General features: G+C 39.5%; 1 protein-coding gene across 1 annotated transcript; it reads left to right on the top strand.

Annotated features, from left to right (window-relative positions):
• The first annotated feature begins 11,169 nt into the window (after positions 1-11,169).
• Positions 11,170-19,328, top strand: LOC119730077. Its single transcript, XM_038202892.1, has 7 exons — positions 11,170-11,484; positions 12,020-12,194; positions 12,582-12,675; positions 13,028-13,312; positions 14,130-14,372; positions 18,231-18,295; positions 19,323-19,328. The coding sequence occupies exons 1-7, from the start codon at positions 11,210-11,212 to the stop codon at positions 19,326-19,328; spliced, it is 1,143 nt and encodes a 380-aa protein (XP_038058820.1). The 5' UTR covers positions 11,170-11,209.
• The last annotated feature ends 45 nt before the right edge of the window (positions 19,329-19,373 follow it).

Genomic DNA, 19,373 nt, shown 5'->3' with positions numbered 1-19,373 from the left:
CCAGCTCATAGATTTTTCTCATCATGGCGATATGTTCTATCTCACCATCCTCAAGCTGTTCAGCGCTATCATCGGGTAGGTTTGATGTCAGTAGAAATCTGGCAAGTGGTTCCCGGGAGGGTCTGACCATGGTCTATGTGACGCATCTCCTTTTAGCCTGCCATTGGGAACTTCCGCTTTATCGTAAAGCAGAGTTCTTAATTTGTTCGTTACTCTGCGCCATTTGGACAAACTGCTTCGGAATTTTTTTTCGTTCCCTTCAGTTGGTTCTGATTTCCTCCCTGTATATCCTTGGATATCTTAAGTGGCAGAATATTCAGCAGAGAGTTAGAGCATCCAATGGTACTTCAAGTCTGAGGAGTTTTAGTGACTGTAGTTGTCTCTGATATCTCAAATTACAATTAATGTAAATGTTACACTATTAATGTGCTGCGATATGTATTTTCGCATGGCTAATCCTTACTTTTCTTAAAGTGCATTTTGGTTCATTAACTTAAAACCCCAATTAATTGTTAATGCACGAAGAATACAACATTTGGCCAGCATACCAAATACAAACTCAACATACTCAATACATCCACATTTCATATTAAAAATTCTGTGGTTATCCAAACCACACCAAACCAAGGATTTGGTAAACATTCACTTAACCCACCCTTGGTCTTTTCTACAGTTTTGTTTTCTCATACAAAACCAGTCTCAAATAGGTCAGTAATGACACAAACAGAATTTAAGGGGAAACATCAAACACATCAAAACTTGTTTCCGTTTATTTAACCCACACTTGGTCCTTTCTACAGTTTTGTTTTGTCATACAAAACCAGCCGCAAAGGAGTCAGTAATGACACAAACAGCATTTAAGGGGAAACATGAAATACATCAAAACTTATTTCTGTTTATTTCACTCACACTTGGTTCTCTCCAAATGTCTTTTTTCCCCCCTCATAATTATCCGTGATAAAGTACCGTACATCGAAATGTCTCGTATATTACCAATATCGTTTGTAAAAGGCATATATCATTTGCATTTATCCGAAAAGTAAATACCGACTTATTATCGACAAGCTTACTAAGTCTTGGATTATAGACTAGTACCGTACACCCCGAGAAATTTATTGTAGGTGAATCCTACTAAAGCGTATTTAGGACATGACCGAAAATATTTTTTTTTAGGCTCATTACCTCGCCCGGGCGGATTACTATTTCGCCTGGGCGGACTACTATTTCGCCCGGGCGGATACATATTTCGCCAGGGCGGATTACTATTTCGCCTGGGCTGATAAGTATTTCGCCCGGGCGGATTTGCATTTCGCCCAGGCGAATTACTATTTCGCCCGGGCAGACTACTAATTCGCCAGGGCAAAATAGTAATTCGCCCGGACGAATTAGTAATCCACCCGGGCGAAATAGTAATCCGCCCGGGCGAAATAGTAATTCGCCCGGGCGAATAAGTAATCCGCCCGGGCGAAATAATAATCCGCCCGGGCGAATTAGTAATCCGCCCGGGCGAAATAGAGGGCCGGGATTTTTTTTGGTCATGTCCTAAGTACACTTCCGTATCTATCTCACCATCCTCAAGCTGTTCAGCGCTATCATTGGGTAGGTTTGATGTCAGTAGAAATCTCGCAAGTGGTTCCCGGGAGGGTCTGACCATGGTCTATGTGACGCATCTCCTTTTAGCCTGCCATTGGGAACTTCCGCTTTATCGTAAAGCAGAGTTCTTAATTTGTTCGTTACTCTGCGCCATTTGGACAAACTGCTTCGGAATTTCTTTCGTTCCCTTCAGTTTGTTCTGATTCCCTCCCTGCATATCCTTGGATACCTTAAGTGGCAGAATATTCAGCAGAGTGTTAGAGCATCCAATGGTACTTCAAGTCTGAGGAGTTTTAGTGACTGTAGTTGTCTCTGATATCTCAAATTACAATTAATGTAAATGTTACACTATTACTGTGCTGCGATATGTATTTTCGCATGGCTAATTCTTACTTTTCTTAAAGTGCATTTTGGTTCATTAACTTAAAACCCCAATTAATTGTTTATACACAAAGAATACAACATTTGGCCAGCATACCAAATACAAACTCAACATACTCAATTGATCCACATTTTATATTAAAAATTCTGTGGTTATTCAAACCACACAAAACCAAGGATTTGGTAAACATTCACTTTGCCTACATGCAAACGATCTTGAGGGGAAAAAAAAACCTCACCGCTTTTTCGAGTAATCTTCTCAACGGTGCAGACAGCCATGCGACTTTGACTTTGCAAATCACCTGATACCACACCCTATTCAGAAGGGTTATAAAAGTGCATAAGCGAAACGAAACTAAAATCAAATATGGACATAAGTACCTTGTTTTCTCCGTGAATCGCATGTGCCAGGTTGGTACAGACGTACCTTGCAATACAAACCGTAAATAGAGATAATTATTGTTGATCTGCGTCAACGCATTAATAATTAGCCAACGCAATCACCAACATATTGAAGTTTGCCCTGGTATCAGTTAGTCAATATTGACGTTTAATTTCACATAAGGCAACCAAGAATCAACATCAGATACTTCATATGGCCTTATTTTGGAATCCAGATGTTGTATTCGATCGCATTCAATCTAACAACAAGAGCCAGAGCTACATGTTCTTGATTTACGAACGCATAAACAAAATCTACTCAATGATATTAATTCAATTAGCTAATGTGAACAAGTGTGTAAAAGAACGGCAGCTTGTAAGTTAGGTAACCATTCGCCAAATTTTAGTCTAATTTATGGACACTCTAGCTTCTTCTATATTTTTTTATGGGGGAGGTGGGGCGGCACAAATGTCATCATTGTTTACATGATTTTCCACATAATTTTATTCAGGTAACTGTGCCAGTTCATATTAAAATCAGCTCTGTGAATTTGAAGCTGATCAATACTGATTTTTTTTGGCAGGACTGCTTAATGATATCTGGGGAAAACGTAAATGCACGCAATGGTCCAGTGTAGAACGCTATGGTCCAGTGGTTACGGTGTTTGACTAACGCACGATGGTGGGTTCGTGTTTGTGTCCTTAGGTAAGACACTCAACTACAATTGCCTCTCTCCACCCAGGAGTATGAATGGGTACCTAAGAGAGTAGAGGACCCCGCTGATATCGGGTGCGGTGTGGTCCCATGGCCTGATGAACGGGGTAATAAATGTAAAGCACTTTGAGATTGTTCATACGATGGAAAGCGCTATATAGGCCTAAGCACAATTATTATTATTATTATTATTTTTAACTTCAGCCTAGCCGCTTTACATTGTTCATAATATCCTGTTAATTATCCTGTCACTTCTATTCTTATAAGCTTTGAAAATGTTTGTAACTTAATAATAGGCAAGTAGAATGCCCAAATTATGCTTTAAAACATAAAATCACGAATTGTAGACAAATATGCGAATCTATATATTACACGACGGCTACTTAAGATTAATGCAAATAAGGTGCCCTTCCTTCAATTTCAGGTGTCACCCCTTCAAATTATCTTTTCTAGGACTATAAAAATATGTCTGCCAAGTTTGATGCTTTTGACCAGTCGGTCACGATCTTGTCTAAAGTTCTATCTAAGCCAATTGAATATGGGAGACGCGGTTCTTGGGGGAAGGGAGAGCTGTAGCCCCCTCCCCCGAACTTTTGTCTAGTCCCCCCCCCCAAAAAAAAAAAAAAATCATCACAAAAATGGCAGTAGCAAAATATTAGAAGGTGGCGTCACATGCAACTGTTCTCGCCCTAAATAAATAGCCGTGAGAAAGGGGCATCTGTACAATATTAGTCAATGTAGTGTGCATGATTCTAGGGTTTTATCAGCGCTCCCCATTGAAAATATGATAGGAGCCCCTCTCCCCCCCACAAGTGACACGTATACTCAACAAACACCTAATCGTTCAGCCACATGCGTCATCCACATGCACACGGATGGGGGTTGGACTTCTGTCGAACACGAATCACAGCACGGTGATTGGGCAGAATTTATGGGGCAGGGCATAATGGATCAGTCTACACTGTAGTTTGAAGTTAGTATGTGGCAAATGAGCAGAGTTTCAAAGGTTCTCGTTTGTGTTCATGCAGCTTCCACCCCCAGGCAAAGTAGCAGAGCCCCAACGCATGCGCAGTTCATGTTTGGCAAGGCTCCAAGAAACGTATATTTGCAACTTATGGCCCAATTTCATGCCCTTATTAGGGAAAACTGCTGTTGATATTCAAATATATGAAAACACCCATCAGACAGCGAATGAAACCGCTTTATCGAGCGCGTCGGGGAGGGACCTGTGTCATGTTCGGGCATTTGGGTCTTGTCGAAAAAATATATTAGAGCTCGTAGAACCATTTAGCAAATCACATTGGAGATTCTCTCGCCCAGGGAAGCTGGCCATGAATGCGTAGGATCTGCAAAACCCACCGGTGTTCCAAAATTGCAAAAGAATGGAGAGACACAAACGTTAGGTTTTGTTTTAAAGTCAACGTTTGTTGGGGCCAACCTCTGAAGGATTCGGGACTCGTTGAGGAGGGCTGACAACGCGCCAATACAAGGTACGTGACGCATCAAACTTCATATAATGCCATATACCACCAAGAAAGTACACTCAACCAAAACAGAAAGCCCCCCATACTTTTTTGGTCTAACTCAAAAACTACTGGTTACATCTTGCTCAAATTACAACTGATCAGTACAAAAATTAATTAGCAATCCAGCCATACTCTTTGTTTGGCCCAAAACAGTGATAATGTGTACAAAATTATGCAATTTATTACAAATAGTACCGAAAAAGTGGCACTTTTGTACACGTGCAGGGTGAGTGTAAACCACAACTTGCACGTATACAAAAGTGCAACTGTTTTTGGTAACATTTGTAATAAATTGCATAAATTCGCACACATTATCACTGTTTTCGGCCAAATAAAGAGTATGGCTGGATTGCTAAGGAATGTCTGTACTGATCAGTCTTTATTTGAGCAAGAGGTGCTAAGTAGTTTTTGAGTTAAACAAAAAAGTATTGGAAGGGGGACTTTCTTTTTTGGTTGAGTATATGTGACTCATAATTTCATAGTCCATACTTCCTCTTACTAAGTGTAAGACCATAATACATTAATTTTCTTCAAGTATCTTGAATATCATTATTGTGCAGGGTGAGTAAAAAAAACAAACCGAAACCCAAATGTCGGGACAATTGTTTTATTGAAGTTCTGCATGAAGCATTTTTAAAATCTAGGACATAAAAGCCCAATTCATGAGCTTTCTTTTCAGTACAAAAATCTTTCAAATCACCCATGTACTTTTCAAATTTTAAACACAACTACCCGTTTTAAAGTTCTGTCCACGGATCACAAAAGGTGTGCATTCCTTTAGCAAAACGAAAACAATTCACACACATCCCTATATGATTTGTTTTCGTTTGCTGAAAGAATGCTGAAGTTTTTTGTAATCCGTGAACAGAACCTTAAAACAGTGGTTGTGTTTAAAATTATGTAACTTAAAAAGGACGTAAGTGATTCAAATTATTCTTGTACTAAAAGAAAGCTTATTTATTGGGCTTTTATATCTTATATTTTGAAAGTGCTGCATGCAGAATTTCACTTAAACTTTTAAGTTTCACTTGAATTTTAAGGGTTTTTTTACTCACCCTGTATTATGCGCTTACACTTAGTAAGTGGAAGTATGACACTATAAGAGTAATATACTTTCTTGGTGATATTGGGCATTTATCCAAATCTGAGAGTATCATGAAGTCAAATATCATAGCTACAGTTTGGATATGCAACAAGGGCTGCCGATTTTGCACGGCCGAGCGATTCGAAATATACCTTTGTATTTTACCACCTCCTGAATTTCAAAGATGTTAGTTTTGTATCGATATCTGGTACAATCGCTGTATATTTACAAAGAAAGATGATTGCAAATATTTTTGAGAACGTGCAGAGCAAATGTTCAGGGGAGGCTGCTTTTCTCATGTCTCGTTTTGAAACGCAGAACCTGCACGGTGTTGTTTGCAGATTGCAGAATAGAATGTCTGTCCCGTTAATCCGTGTTCAATGTTTTTTTCTGCTATTTGTCCCGTTTTTGCTTCTAGTAGCGTCACTTTTTCTTTTTAAAACTTCTAGCCCATAGCCCTGCACCACTCTGCACACCCGGCTACAATTGAGACCAATTTGTTTTTTCAACAACACGATTTCAGAGGTTTGCCCAACATTAATTGTAGATAAACGTGAATGAGAGTACTCGTAACCATACTTGGATTAGGCCTATATAACTCTAGATTCCGTTTCAATATAGACTAAAAACAAATACCGATAGCTTTACGTCGGAATTGATTAATGCACTTTCAAATGGCGTAAAATGGCTGAATTGTTGATATCCGATAAAAACAAATGCTTGCTCACCCCATCAAATCCCTCCCTTAGTTTCAGCTCATGGTCAGGATACTGCTCTCGAAAAATATAATTTCGTACGTCACTGCGAGTTAATTTGGTCAGTTTGGATGAAGGCCAGTGCCGTTGATCCCGATGTGACCTAACAAAAATTTACTCCAAAATGTTGTTACTAAAACGACTTGTTAAATCACTTATTTACTTATTCATCTTTGAATGCACTGACTCTGGCAATCTTGTAATCTTAAGTCATTGACTTCTAATTAATTTTAATTTGCATTCAGAAGTTGTTTTGGGTATGCTCAATACAATGTAATGATAAACAGAACTGACAGGAAAATAAACCAAAGGTCCAAATAGTATGTTGCTTTTTATTCCTAATGTTTTTCAACATTTTTATTTATTGAAGGTTGAGTTATCGCTTTTAATAAATTTGTCATTATTTAACTCATTTAAAATTATAGATGAGTATTTTAGCCAACACGTAAAAAATACCATCCCCTTAAATCCCCAAATTGAAACTTGAACGTACAAGTCATGTGCAATATGTTTACTTTATTTCTTAGAGCGGCACCAAACATATAGCACCAAAATAATAATGACCTTAAAGAAAATTTCATAATCTACTTTAAGATGAAAAAAGAAAAATATTGCTCAATCCGTTTGCATTTTTGGACGAAAGAGGTTTTACGGTCAATGTGTTCAAATGGTTTATATTTTTTGAACGGATTGAGCAATTTCAGTAACTCTTACGTCTAAAAGAAGCTTATACAATTGGCTTTCCAGACATTAAAATTTTTGGAGCTACATATTTTTTAGAATATGATGTATAATTTGTGGGTTTGAGTTACGCTTTTTTACTCATCCTGCACGTGCTTTTTTGGGCGTGGCGTTGAATTGAAAATTTCGAGCATTACAATATGAGCTTTAAAATGAGTCATCGAACGAAAAAAAATGGGCCCACGACAAGTTATCAAGTAATACATTTCAAATGTTGAATAATTCGTTCCAAAGCCATTATGACCCAGTGTGCATATGCACTTTGGCGACAGTGCAGTTGATGAATAATAATTTCAACAGCTGTACCGGGGAGGAGAGCTTCAATTCGTTAAACGGGGGTGTGCATAATATACAATATTGATAATACAAATGTCCCTTTTAAAGTCGTAATTTTAACGGGTTTTTTTAATTTATAAAGCATGCGCGGATCCGTGTAACCCCCCCCCCCCCCTCCAGCTCTGTCCAAAAACTTTTTTCCGCCAAAGATATTCATGGGGGACAATATGCAAAAACACCCCCCCTCCCCGCTCTTACACCCAACATTTTTTGTACTGTTAATAATGTCCGCCTTTGTACCTAATACGGACAGAGCCAGCTTGGTTAGGGGGTATATGCACAATATTCTGTGATATATGGTTAAAAATGGTCGGATTTGAATAGCGCTCCCATTGACGGTATGGTACAGCCTGGCTAAATAGTGCTACCTCGGACCCAATTGCATCACAAATGCTCAAAATTTGAAGGTACCTTGAAGTACACGGTTATTTCTTGACACTCGTGGGGAAAGGAGCCCTTCTGATTTCCTAGGAACTCGTGCGCACGGAAGGACATTTTTAAAAAGTAATTCCTATGACGATTTCAGAGACTTTTCTGAAGACAAATGGGACAAAGAAATTGAGAGAAAATGACAAAAATGTTTGGACCCCATTTCAATGGGTTGCTTAGGCTTTGTGTCTGCGATGCATTTTCGGTAAACAAGTTGTCCACGGACATATTTTCTTTTCTAAGCCGAGCATCTTCGTAATTCAGTGGACACAAGAAATATGTAAACGAAATGACACTTTCTCCGTCCCCTAAAAATATGAAATGTTTGTTGTTGCAATTGTGTTCGCAATGGCAGCAGCATTGTATACCCTAGACGTCAGTCGTAATGCAATAAAGACACAGGTCGTCCAACCTTGGCAGGCTAGGGTGAGAGTAAAACTGCATAAAATATTGCCCCTGAACATGAACACAAATAGTCTTGAAATATCGCCGAAAATTAAGTCACAACATTTGGAGCATTTTAACGGTTTATTTTGTTGAATTTATCTGTTATAATGGAAAGAACAAATTGGGGACCCGGTCTTCAATGCGTGATAATGATCGGGTTGGGTGACGGTCGCTGGTAATGGCGACCATCACCCAACCCGGTCATTATCACTCAGTGAAGACCTGGTTATTACGGAAGTGTTGAAGGGCCATAAAAACAAAAACAAAATAAAAAAAATCAGTCATAAGTTATCTCATAATTCTGACTTATTATTACGTCATAGTTATGACTTATATCTTATAATAATAATTTAGTATTTATGTCATAATTATGATATATATATATATCCCGCAATTACGATTTAGTAATTTTCAAATCATAATTATGACTTTTATATCATATTTATGACTTAGTATTAAGTCATGGTTAGGATTTATAACTAATAATAATGACTTATTATTAAGTCATAATTATGACTTATATTTTATAATTACGACTTAGTATTAAGTCGTAATTACGATTTAGGATACCTCATAATTACGACTTAATACTAAGGAATTATTATAACATATAAGTCATAAATTTGACTTAATAATAAGTCATAATTATGAAATATAAGTCATAATTATGACTTTAACGCTTCCGTAGGTTATCGCACTTTCATTCCCTAAATCAATGCCAATAATCCTCCTCAGGCAGGTCCCAATGGAAAATTAGCGCGAGAATCGACGAACATTTTATTTTCGTTTATTTACTCACCACAAAAATGAGGACTCCATGTTTGGTCCCTGGGGTACAAATTTAATGATCGTGCAACAAGCTAACTCAGACAAAAATATGTATTGATTGAGCCACTTTGTATATATTGCATTATCATATGAAATAAAAACGTGTATTCGGGGCAGGTGCATATTTTATGAGGAAATGAAAATCAAGTTTTCCTCCTTTTTTTTGAACAAACAAAGCTTTTTTGTGTGCTGAGAAGTTCATTTTGTTTTCTTGGCGTTTATTTTTGAAGAGGGCGAGTAAGAGTATCATGAAAAACTATTGATAAGATTCGCTGTTTTTTCTTTCACATGGTAAATTGTTATGGCCTTGAACATAGCACCCTACTCGCGTGCGCAGACATTTTGTAATAAAGTAATTCACAAGTGACAACCATCACAAGCGACAGTCAGTCAACGAGACAGTTTAGCAAGTCAGATGTGTGATGAACCGTATGCTTCCTTAACTGATCAAAATTCAGCGGAAGGAATTCACAGACTTAGTGACAGTCAGTCAGTGAGAAAGCTCCGTGTAACCAGTAGGCCTACTTCAAAATCAGGTGCCCAGTCTAATTCACGAGTGACAATCAGTAATTGAGAAAGTTTACGAAGTCTGATTCACAAGTAACTGCGGATGTTTACACCATCTTCGAGGTAATAGATTTAGCTTGAGTATACCGTTTGTTTCATTGAGATTGCTTTTGTGAATCCAAAGATATGTTTGAATAACGGCAATGCCACGAAACCCATTTTGTGCCTCTTTATGTGAAGCAAAAACATCAGTATAGTCCTAGTCTAAAACCAAATCACTTTCTGTTAGTGATTTGACCATTTTGAAGCAGAGTGTGCAATATTTATCTATATTTAATTGAACTCTTTCATTGAAGTTTTGATGAAGTGAACGTGTCTGTACTATTTAATTGTTTCAACATAAGAACACAACCCTATATTGTCCAGACTTGTATTCGAGTCATGAAACATCAAGTCTAAGTCCGAGTCCGAGTCACATTTCTCGAGTCCAAGTCCGAGTCCCGAATCCTCCAGGTCGAGTCCGAGTCCGAGTCACGAGTCACAAAGTTCCAGTCCAAGTCCGAGTCACGAGTCACCTCTAACATTATATTGGAAAAACGTACATTTTATGGAATTCAGAGATTCAGAGTCACCTTTGATATAGTATTAGAAATACGTACATTTCAGGTCCTGTAAATTTCCATTTTCCCCACAGCTTTTCTCTGGAATTTTCTCTGAAAAGGAGGAGCTCATTTGCAAAAACAGTTACAAAGGCAATTCAGACAAAACTGGTACTGGCCCAACTTACGCATTTAAAGTTCAGGTGTTTCAAATATCTTTTGTTAGACTTCTATGTATGTGTGCGTGTGCAGTGCGGTAATTTCCGTCGATTCACAAGTCAGTTCGAGTCCAAGTCCCAGTCCGTAGCCTCGAGTCCGAGTCCGAGTCGTATGTCAAAGTGACTCGAGTCCGAGTCCGAGTCACTAAAAATGTGACTCGAGTCGGACTCGAGTCCGAGTCCGAGTCACGAGTCATACAAGTCTGATATTGTCGTGTGAATGGAATGTTTGTCTTAAAATGGCGGGGTTTACATGCACCATTATTTTCAGGTTGTCAGTCAGCTAGTCAGTCACTGAATGAGTTAGACAGTACAAACAAGACTAGGTGAAAAAAATATAACAAAATAGAATGAAAAAAAATCACTACATTCTGGCGTTCCCCCCATTGAATCCGTATCTTTAATTATGTGAATCGCCTAAAGATAGCATGCTATGCTCTGAAAATGTATGCCTTCAGCTGGCAACTGAAAGTGGATTCATCTCCTGATCTAAATAATTTCTTCTTATTAGTCTATTCTTCTAAATGCTTTTGGAATAATTGTTCAGAGATCATGCCAAATGTGTTAATAATTCCAGTATTTCAAAATATGATTACCTACGTGAGTGCGGTTATTCTACTTGCAGATTAGTTGATCATCATCATCTGACGCCCGACTTCAATCACAAAGATGCAGGAAAACAGCCCTGGTCGGCGGGGTAAAGCTAGGATCTTAGCCGAGGAGTACAACCACTCACTCGGCAAACTCATCGGCACGAAGAGGAGGGTAAAGCCAAGTCGTAAGGCGGCATTCATGGCCGCCTTTCCTGTTAAAGCCACGCCAAGACTCCATTCTGATGAAGAGGGAGCATCCGTCCAGTCACGGAGAGATGCGTCAGTAAACCATTCTGAGCACGGCGAAACTTCAACAACAGAAGAAACAATCAGTAAAGCTGGAGTGAAAAGGTATTGCTCTCAAAATCTAAATGGACCAACTTTTTACTACATTCCTATCATACATGATATTTTTCTCCTGACGTACCAGGAGTAGTGGTTTTCAACATAGACCAAATAGAAATTCTTACCTGAATTCATTTTCATATTTTGTTTTTAATAAATTCGCATTTGCATCTTTGTGTTTAACCTCATTTGGTTGACCAGTTCCAATTAGGTTTCAATCTGTATCTCAAGCCCATTGCCAATTTGAATACACGAAATACGATAAAGCAATTATGACCATTTATAATTATAACTATTCCTAAGTGTAGATTTGATTCTTATTTCTCCCATCCAAATCAACTGCACGTAGGCCTAAAACTAAGCAGCCTTTGTTATTCGAGGTGAATATCTGACTTCGTTTCCTTGTTAACAACCGGCGGAAGAAAAAATAATTAACAATAGAAACGCAGCAAAAATGAGCTGAATTAAAAAAAAAACAATTGTCAGAGTCGTGTAGCTTCATCGCAGTCACGAGATTTTTTTTTGTATTTTCAACTTGCAGTCCCGTCGATGTGAGACAGAAGTTGCAGGTTTTTGTCCGAGGTCTCCTCTTACCAAAGACACTTTGCCTGCAAGTGGATCCAGAGACATCGGTATCTGATTTAAAGGCCTTGGTGGAAAGAGAGAGTGGCATCCAGCCTGAAAATCAACACCTTTACATTGGGAGAAACTTTCAGGTGCTGCTTCTATTATTACCATATCTTTATTACTTTTTTAAAATTAAATTTATCTAAGAGTTAAATGCAAATTCAATAAAAATATCTCCAACTTTTTTTAATTGCATTACTTCAGTTTAAAAACTGTTGACGGAAGGCAGGATGAAAATGTAGGGGAATTTAGACAGTGATTTTCCCTTTAAGTGTTATACTTCATCCTATGTAATTGTGACATGACTCACATGAGTATCAAAAACAGGGGTAAATTTCTGGCCAAAAAATAGTAAGACCTTCGGGTCCTCTGATACTGTTACGATTTGGAAATTTCATGCCAGTCCAATGGGTAAACTGTGTGCCACAGTTTTGTCTCTAGAAATAACATGGAATTTCGTTAACATTGGTTTGCAGCTTTGTGACCTTCTCTCCATTCGCGACCATGGGATACAACAAGACCAGAACATCGAGCTTCGCGCTGGCGGCTTGCTAGGCGGTGGACTATTAGGTAACTATATTGGACAAAAGGCCGCCCTCAAAAATCCGTATTGGACTTTTCAAAACTGACTTTTATTATATAAATGTCGCCCCAATTTCGTCATCACCCCTTTTGCAAATTTCTCTAAACAATATTTTAATCTGTAGAAACAGCGCCTATTGAAATCACAGAGAGGGGTTTAGTTTCTCTTAAAATGTGTGCATGTGTATGAAAGTACCCGGCTACATAAGCATGATCAGTCAATGCGCTGACGTCTGATCATGATTAACCTCACCCTTGAGTGATGAGGAGTCCACTTTCGTGTTAAGCTCCTTAAGGCGCCCTGCGATGGTTCACGATTTTATTTGATTTTGCATTCCAGAAGAAGAACCGTCGAGAAACAAATACTTCTTAAAATTGTCAAGCGGGCTTGGACCACAATGGGAGGACCTTGCCTTCACTTTGGGATTTTTGGTCAGTGAGGTCGACACATTCAGAGTAAACCGCCAAGGAAACGTAAAACAGCAGAGCTTCAGGATGTTAGATGCATGGTGGAAGAAACAGGACATCCCCGCAGACGCTCCTGAGAAGCTGAGAGACGCTCTGAAAGAAATCGGCCGTGTAGACTTAGCATTGCAAACACCAGATATAAGAGCTAACCGAAAAGGTCAGTGTGTTGTTTTTTTATTTTATGTTATACGTAAACAAAGAAATTGACTGGAGTAGGGTTTGAACCTGCAAACTCCGGATTACAGTTCCGGTGCTCTACCAACTGAGATATACAGCCAATTGTCAGCTATCAGATTTAGATAACAGCACTGTGTTAGTTTTGAAGTCACTTGAGTGTAATGCGTCTATACGCACAATATGCAATTCAGCTGGGGAAGAACAAAAGCCTTGAGACAGCGTTGGTCTGTTCATGGCTTGTATTTTGTTATTACGTTTTGGCTGGATTGCAGCCACACATTGAGCGTCCACCCCAAAAATGAAAATCTTATCTGTCATTGCAGATTATGAGGTCGTGGCTGCAAATCCAGCTACAAAATAAAGAAAACACATAGCTACTGTCCGAACGCGTTTACTCTTCGCCAACTTATTGCATATAGCCGCGTGAACTCGTTGTTCGTGCTTCGTTTGTACATACAGTGTATGTATATTCATAGCTTGCGGTTCGAGTAGTGGCTAAACAGATATCACGAATCGATGAATTCTTTACCAACACTGGCGCACATATTGGTATGGAGAATCCAATGTTCTAACTTCCCTATTTAAACATTTAAGCACTCAAGTTAGCATGCCGGTTGTATATGATGTCTGCTTATGGTCTGAACAGATGGTCTGAACAGATTGTGGTGGTTGCCTTTGGCACGGTTTAAAATCGACAAGAATTTGGAGTTGTCCTTTTAAATGTAGGGACGTTTTTATTCATCTGCGATAGCTAATTACATAGCTGTTTCCCATATTGATGTTGTTTCACTATACAGACGTTGCAGAAACTTCTTTCGAGGTAAAACTGTGTGCAAGAGAATTGGCAGCGCATTACCGGGAGACGATGAAAGTGACGACACATCCTAAAGAGAGACACATGTCCAGAGAGATGGATGACATCTACGTCAAGCCACTGCTACTGCACGAGACCAACATTCCCACTCCCGCCTCCACATCACAGACAAAGATGCAGTTAGAAACAGGCAGCAAATCGATGCACTCCAAAGCTTCGAAAAGAGGTACTTCCGATCCCCTTAGATCACAAGCTTATATGGACAAAGGGATTCCAGTCCAAAAAATTCCCCTTGACTCCTATGAAGACATGCTTAAGCTCAAAGGAAATCGATTATTAGTCATAGCTGAAGCGGGTTTGGGGAAAACAACACTTCTTAAAAAGATTGCATACGATTGGGCTGATCTAAAAAGGGGGGATCAAACTGAAAAACAACAACAACCTGAGCGCACATCAGTCCTAGGTAGGTACGAGCTTGTCTTTGTGGTCGAGGTCAATCAAATGGGTGAGACATTTGACATCATAGACGCCATTTTCTCTCAAATAATTACAGACAGGAAACTAAGGGAGAGATTTGAAGGCCTAGAAAAATACATCATTGAAAACCCAGAGCGCGTATTAATTCTTTTGGATGGCGCTGATGAGATTTCTTTTCAAAGATTAAAAGTTGCACAGTGCAAAAACGGAATCGGCTTGAACGATGTAGTTTCGTTTAAAACACTCAAGTCGTGCAAGGTTATAGTTACGAGCCGACAGAAGACGGCAAATGAACAGCTGTTGAGTATGCATGAACACTTCACCAAAATTAACATTGTCGGTTTTGACGAGGAATACAGGGCAAAATACGTGAGGAAATACTTGACAAATTTTAAAACAGATGATCAAAACCTTTTTCTAGCAAGGGTGAACGGATCCGAAACGCTTCGTAGTTTAGCAGAGATACCTCTATTTTTGTGGCTGATGTGCCACACATGGGCACATGAAGAGAAATTGCCTGATCAAATAACTAGCCTTTTTCAGGATAACATGCATCTGCTTTATCAGCATAAGACCAGTAAAGAGACAGAGAAGCAAGTTTCTGACACCCAAACAGATGTATCAAAACTTGGTATGATAGCTCTTGAGGGTCTGTTAGATCCAAATGGGGAGATGCTTCATTTCAGTGAGGATAAGATCGATTCAAAGGACCTACATATTTTTAAGAAAGGTTCTGATGTTGGCTTGTTGTCAAAAAGAAAAATATTTCGACGTCTGGAGACAGTTTCTTACTTTTCGTTCCTGCACAAGACTTTCCAGGAATACTGTGCGGCGGCATTTCTAGTAGATTTGTCAAGGACTGACGAAAGCACCTTTGACCAATACTTGTCTCGTATATTGCACGGTGATGTGGAAACATTGGAATACGTTCTGATATTCTGCTGTGGGCTGGACAAGAACGTCGCCGAGAAGATCTTAAGGTGCATTGAAGAACTCCTGAGGGGAAATAAAATGAACAAGTCCTTGCATAAAATTCTGATGTTACTCCTATTTGAGGCTCAGTCAGAATCACTTGTGAAATGCTTTGTTGAGACTGGAAAGGTTGACTTTCCATATGAACTCCGAGGTGAACTTCTCGTGGCTACGCATTATTTCTTTGAAGTCGGGTCCAAACATAAAACTCTGCACAACGTAGACATAGAAATAGTTAGTGCTGCATGTTTAGGTTTGGCTGATTTCATACTGTTAGAAAATATAATGACACACATACAATGTAAGCCGTCGCTGATACTTGAACTCACAAGAATCAGCTGGGATAGCTTTGTGGATAACTCGACAGAAACGCTAAGATACTTAAAGACCTTACATATACGTTACTGTGATTGGAACCTTGTAAAATTGTTTGAGGTGTTATCAAAAAACAACACACAAATAATGTTATTAGGAACAAGTGGCACCATTTCGCTTGATACAGTGTCTAAACAAAACATTGAAGTACTTCCATGCCTGCAACAATTTGTTGTTTTCGACAGTGGTCTGACAAAGAGTGACATCGAACCATTATTTATTCTCCTTTCAGCAGCAGGCAACATAAATACAGTTGTTTTGACAGAAACCGATCTACACGGTTTGCAGCCTATTGAGGTAACTGCTGTTCCTTCGCTGTCTTCACTACATCTCTATGAGTGTGGTCTGACACACAATGACATCGAGCCACTCTTCTCTCTTCTGTCAGCAGCAGGCAGCATAGAGACACTTGTTCTGAGAGGGAACAATTTACACGATTTGCAGCCAATAAACGTAGCAGCTGTTCCCTCTCTTTCTGTGCTACATCTTGGTCAGTGTGGTCTGACAAAAACTGACATTAACGCATTGTTTTCTCTCCTTTCAGCAGTAGGCAGCGTGAAGAAATGTATTCTGATGGCAAACAATTTACATGGTTTGCAGCCTGCAAAGTTCACAGCTGTTTCCTCTCTGACTGAACTACATCTTCATGAATGTAATCTTACAAAAAGTGATATTAAGTCGCTCTTTTTTCTCTTGTCAGCGGCAGGCAGCATAAAAGGACTTTTTCTGAAAGGGAACAATCTACACGGCTTGAAGTCTGATAATATAACTGATGTTCCTTCTCTGTCCGCACTAGAACTCGATCAGTGTGGTCTGGCAAAAAGTGACATCGAGTCCCTTTTTTCGCTCCTGTCAGCTTCAGGCAGCATAAAGACACTTTTTCTGAGCAGAGACAATCTGCAAGGTTTGCGGCCTGTGAATGCAAAAGCTGTTCCCTCCCTGACTACAATACGACTCCATCAGTGTGGTCTAACAAATACTGACATTGAGGCACTCTTCTCTCTCCTGTCAGCGGCAGGCAGCATAAAGACACTTTTTCTGAGCGAAAACAGTATACACGGTTTGCGGCCTATAAATGTATCAGCTGTTTCCTCCCTGTCGGAAATACACCTCGAAAAGTGCGGTCTGACAAACACTGATATTGATCCAATTTTGTCTCTACTAAAAGCAGCAGGCAGCATAAAGAAATGTATTCTGACAGCAAACAATTTACACGGTTTGCAGACAGAAAAAAACACAGCTGTTCCCTCCCTGACTGAACTACAACTACATGAATGTAATCTTACTGAAAGTGATATAGCGCCGCTTTTTGTGCTCCTTTCAGCAGCAGGCAGCATAAGGACGGTTGCTTTGACAGAAAACAATCTACACGGTTTGCAGCCTACAAAGGTAACTGCTGTTCCTTCTCTGTCTTCACTACATCTCTATGAGTGTGGCCTGACACACAAAGACATCGAGCCACTTTTCTTTCTTCTGTCAGCGGCAGGCAGCATAAATAAACTTTTTCTGATTGGAAACAATCTACACGGTTTGCAGCATATGCATGTAACAGCTGTTCTCTCCCTATCTGTGCTACAAGTTGAACAGTGTGGTCTGACAAACACTGACATTGATCCATTTTTCTCTCTCCTTACAGAAGTAGGCAGCATAAAGAAATGTATTCTGGTAGCAAACAATTTACATGGTTTGCAGCCTGCAGAGATCACAGCTGTTCCCTTCCTGACTGCACTTCAACTCAATGAATGTAATCTGACAAAAAGTGACATTGAACCACTTTTTATTCTGCTTTCAGCAGCAGGCAACATAAAGTCAGTTACTTTGACAAAAAACAATCTACACGGTTTGCAGCCTATTGGGGTAACTGCCGTTCCTTCTCTGTCCTCACTTCATCTCTATGAGTCTGGTCTGACACACAGTGACATTGAGCCACTTTTCTCTCTGATTTCATCAGCAGGCCACGTAAATACACTTTTTCTGAGAGGAAACAATCTTCAAGGTATGCGGCCTATGCATGTAACAGCTATTCCCTCCCTGTCTGTGCTACAAGTTGAACAGTGTGGTCTGACAAGCACTGACATTGATCCATTTTTCTCTCTCCTCACAGCAGTAGGCAGCATAAAAGAATGCATTCTGTTAGCAAACAATTTACACGGTTTGCAGGTTGCAAAGATCGCAGCTGTTCCCTCCCTTAGAGCAATACAACTATACGAATGTAATCTGACAAAAAGTGATATTGATCCTCTTTTTATTCTCCTTTCAGCAGCTGGAAGCATTAAGACAGTTACTTTGTCAGGAAACAATATACACGGTTTGCAGCCCATTGAGGTAACTGCTGTTCCCTCTCTGTCTTCACTACATCTCTATGAGTGTGGTCTTACACACAAAGACATTAAGTCACTTTTCTCTCTCGTGGCAGCGGCAGGCAGCATAAAGACACTTTTTCTGAGAGGAAACAATCTACACCGTTTACGGCTTATGAATGTAACAGCTGTTCCCTCCCTGTCTGTGCTACAAGTCGAACAGTGTGGTATGACAAACACTGACATTGAACAGTTCTTTTCTCTCCTTTCAGCGGTAGGCAGCGTAAAGAAATGTATTCTGATAGCAAACAATTTACATGGTTTGCAACCTTCAAAGGTCACAGCTGTTCCCTCTCTGACTGAACTACAACTACATGAATGTTATCTTACAAAAAGTGACATTGAGCCACTGTGTTTTCTCATTTCATCAGCAGGCAGCATAAAGACAATTGTTCTGACAGGAAGCAATCTACAGGGTTTGCAATCCATTAAGGTAACTGCTGTTCCTTCGCTATCTGTGCTACAACTCGATCGGTGTGGTCTGGCAAACTCTGACATTGATCCATTTTTTTTTCTACTTACATCAGCTGGTAGCATAAAGAAATGCGTTTTGCTAGCAAACAACCTACACGGTTTGAAGCCTTCAAAAATCACAGCTGTTTCCTCCCTGACAGAACTTCAACTACATGAATGTTATCTGACAAAAAGTGACATTGAGTCACTATTTATTCTCCTTTCAGCAGCAGGCAGCATAAAGTCAGTCACTTTGACAGAAAACAATCTTCACGGCTTGCAGCCCATTAAGGTAACTGCTGTTCCCTCGCTGTCTTCACTACATATCTATGAATGTTGTCTGACACAAAGTGACATTGAGTCACTTTTCTCGCTTGTTTCATCAGCAGGCAGCATAAAGAAACTATTTCTGAGAGGGAACAATCTACACGGTTTGCAGCATATCCATGTAACAGCTGTTCTCTCCCTTTCTAATCTACAACTCCATCAGTGTGGTCTGACAAACACTGACATTGATCCATTGTTTTCTCTCCTTTCAGCGGTAGGCAGCGTAAAGAAGTGTATTCTGATAGCAAACAATTTACACGGTT

Source organism: Patiria miniata, unplaced genomic scaffold (assembly GCF_015706575.1).
Source record: "Patiria miniata isolate m_02_andy unplaced genomic scaffold, ASM1570657v1 HiC_scaffold_1, whole genome shotgun sequence".
Lineage (NCBI taxonomy): Eukaryota > Metazoa > Echinodermata > Asteroidea > Valvatida > Asterinidae > Patiria > Patiria miniata.
The sequence above is the reverse complement of the archived record's forward strand: the minus strand, read 5'-3'. Positions and strand labels throughout refer to the sequence as shown.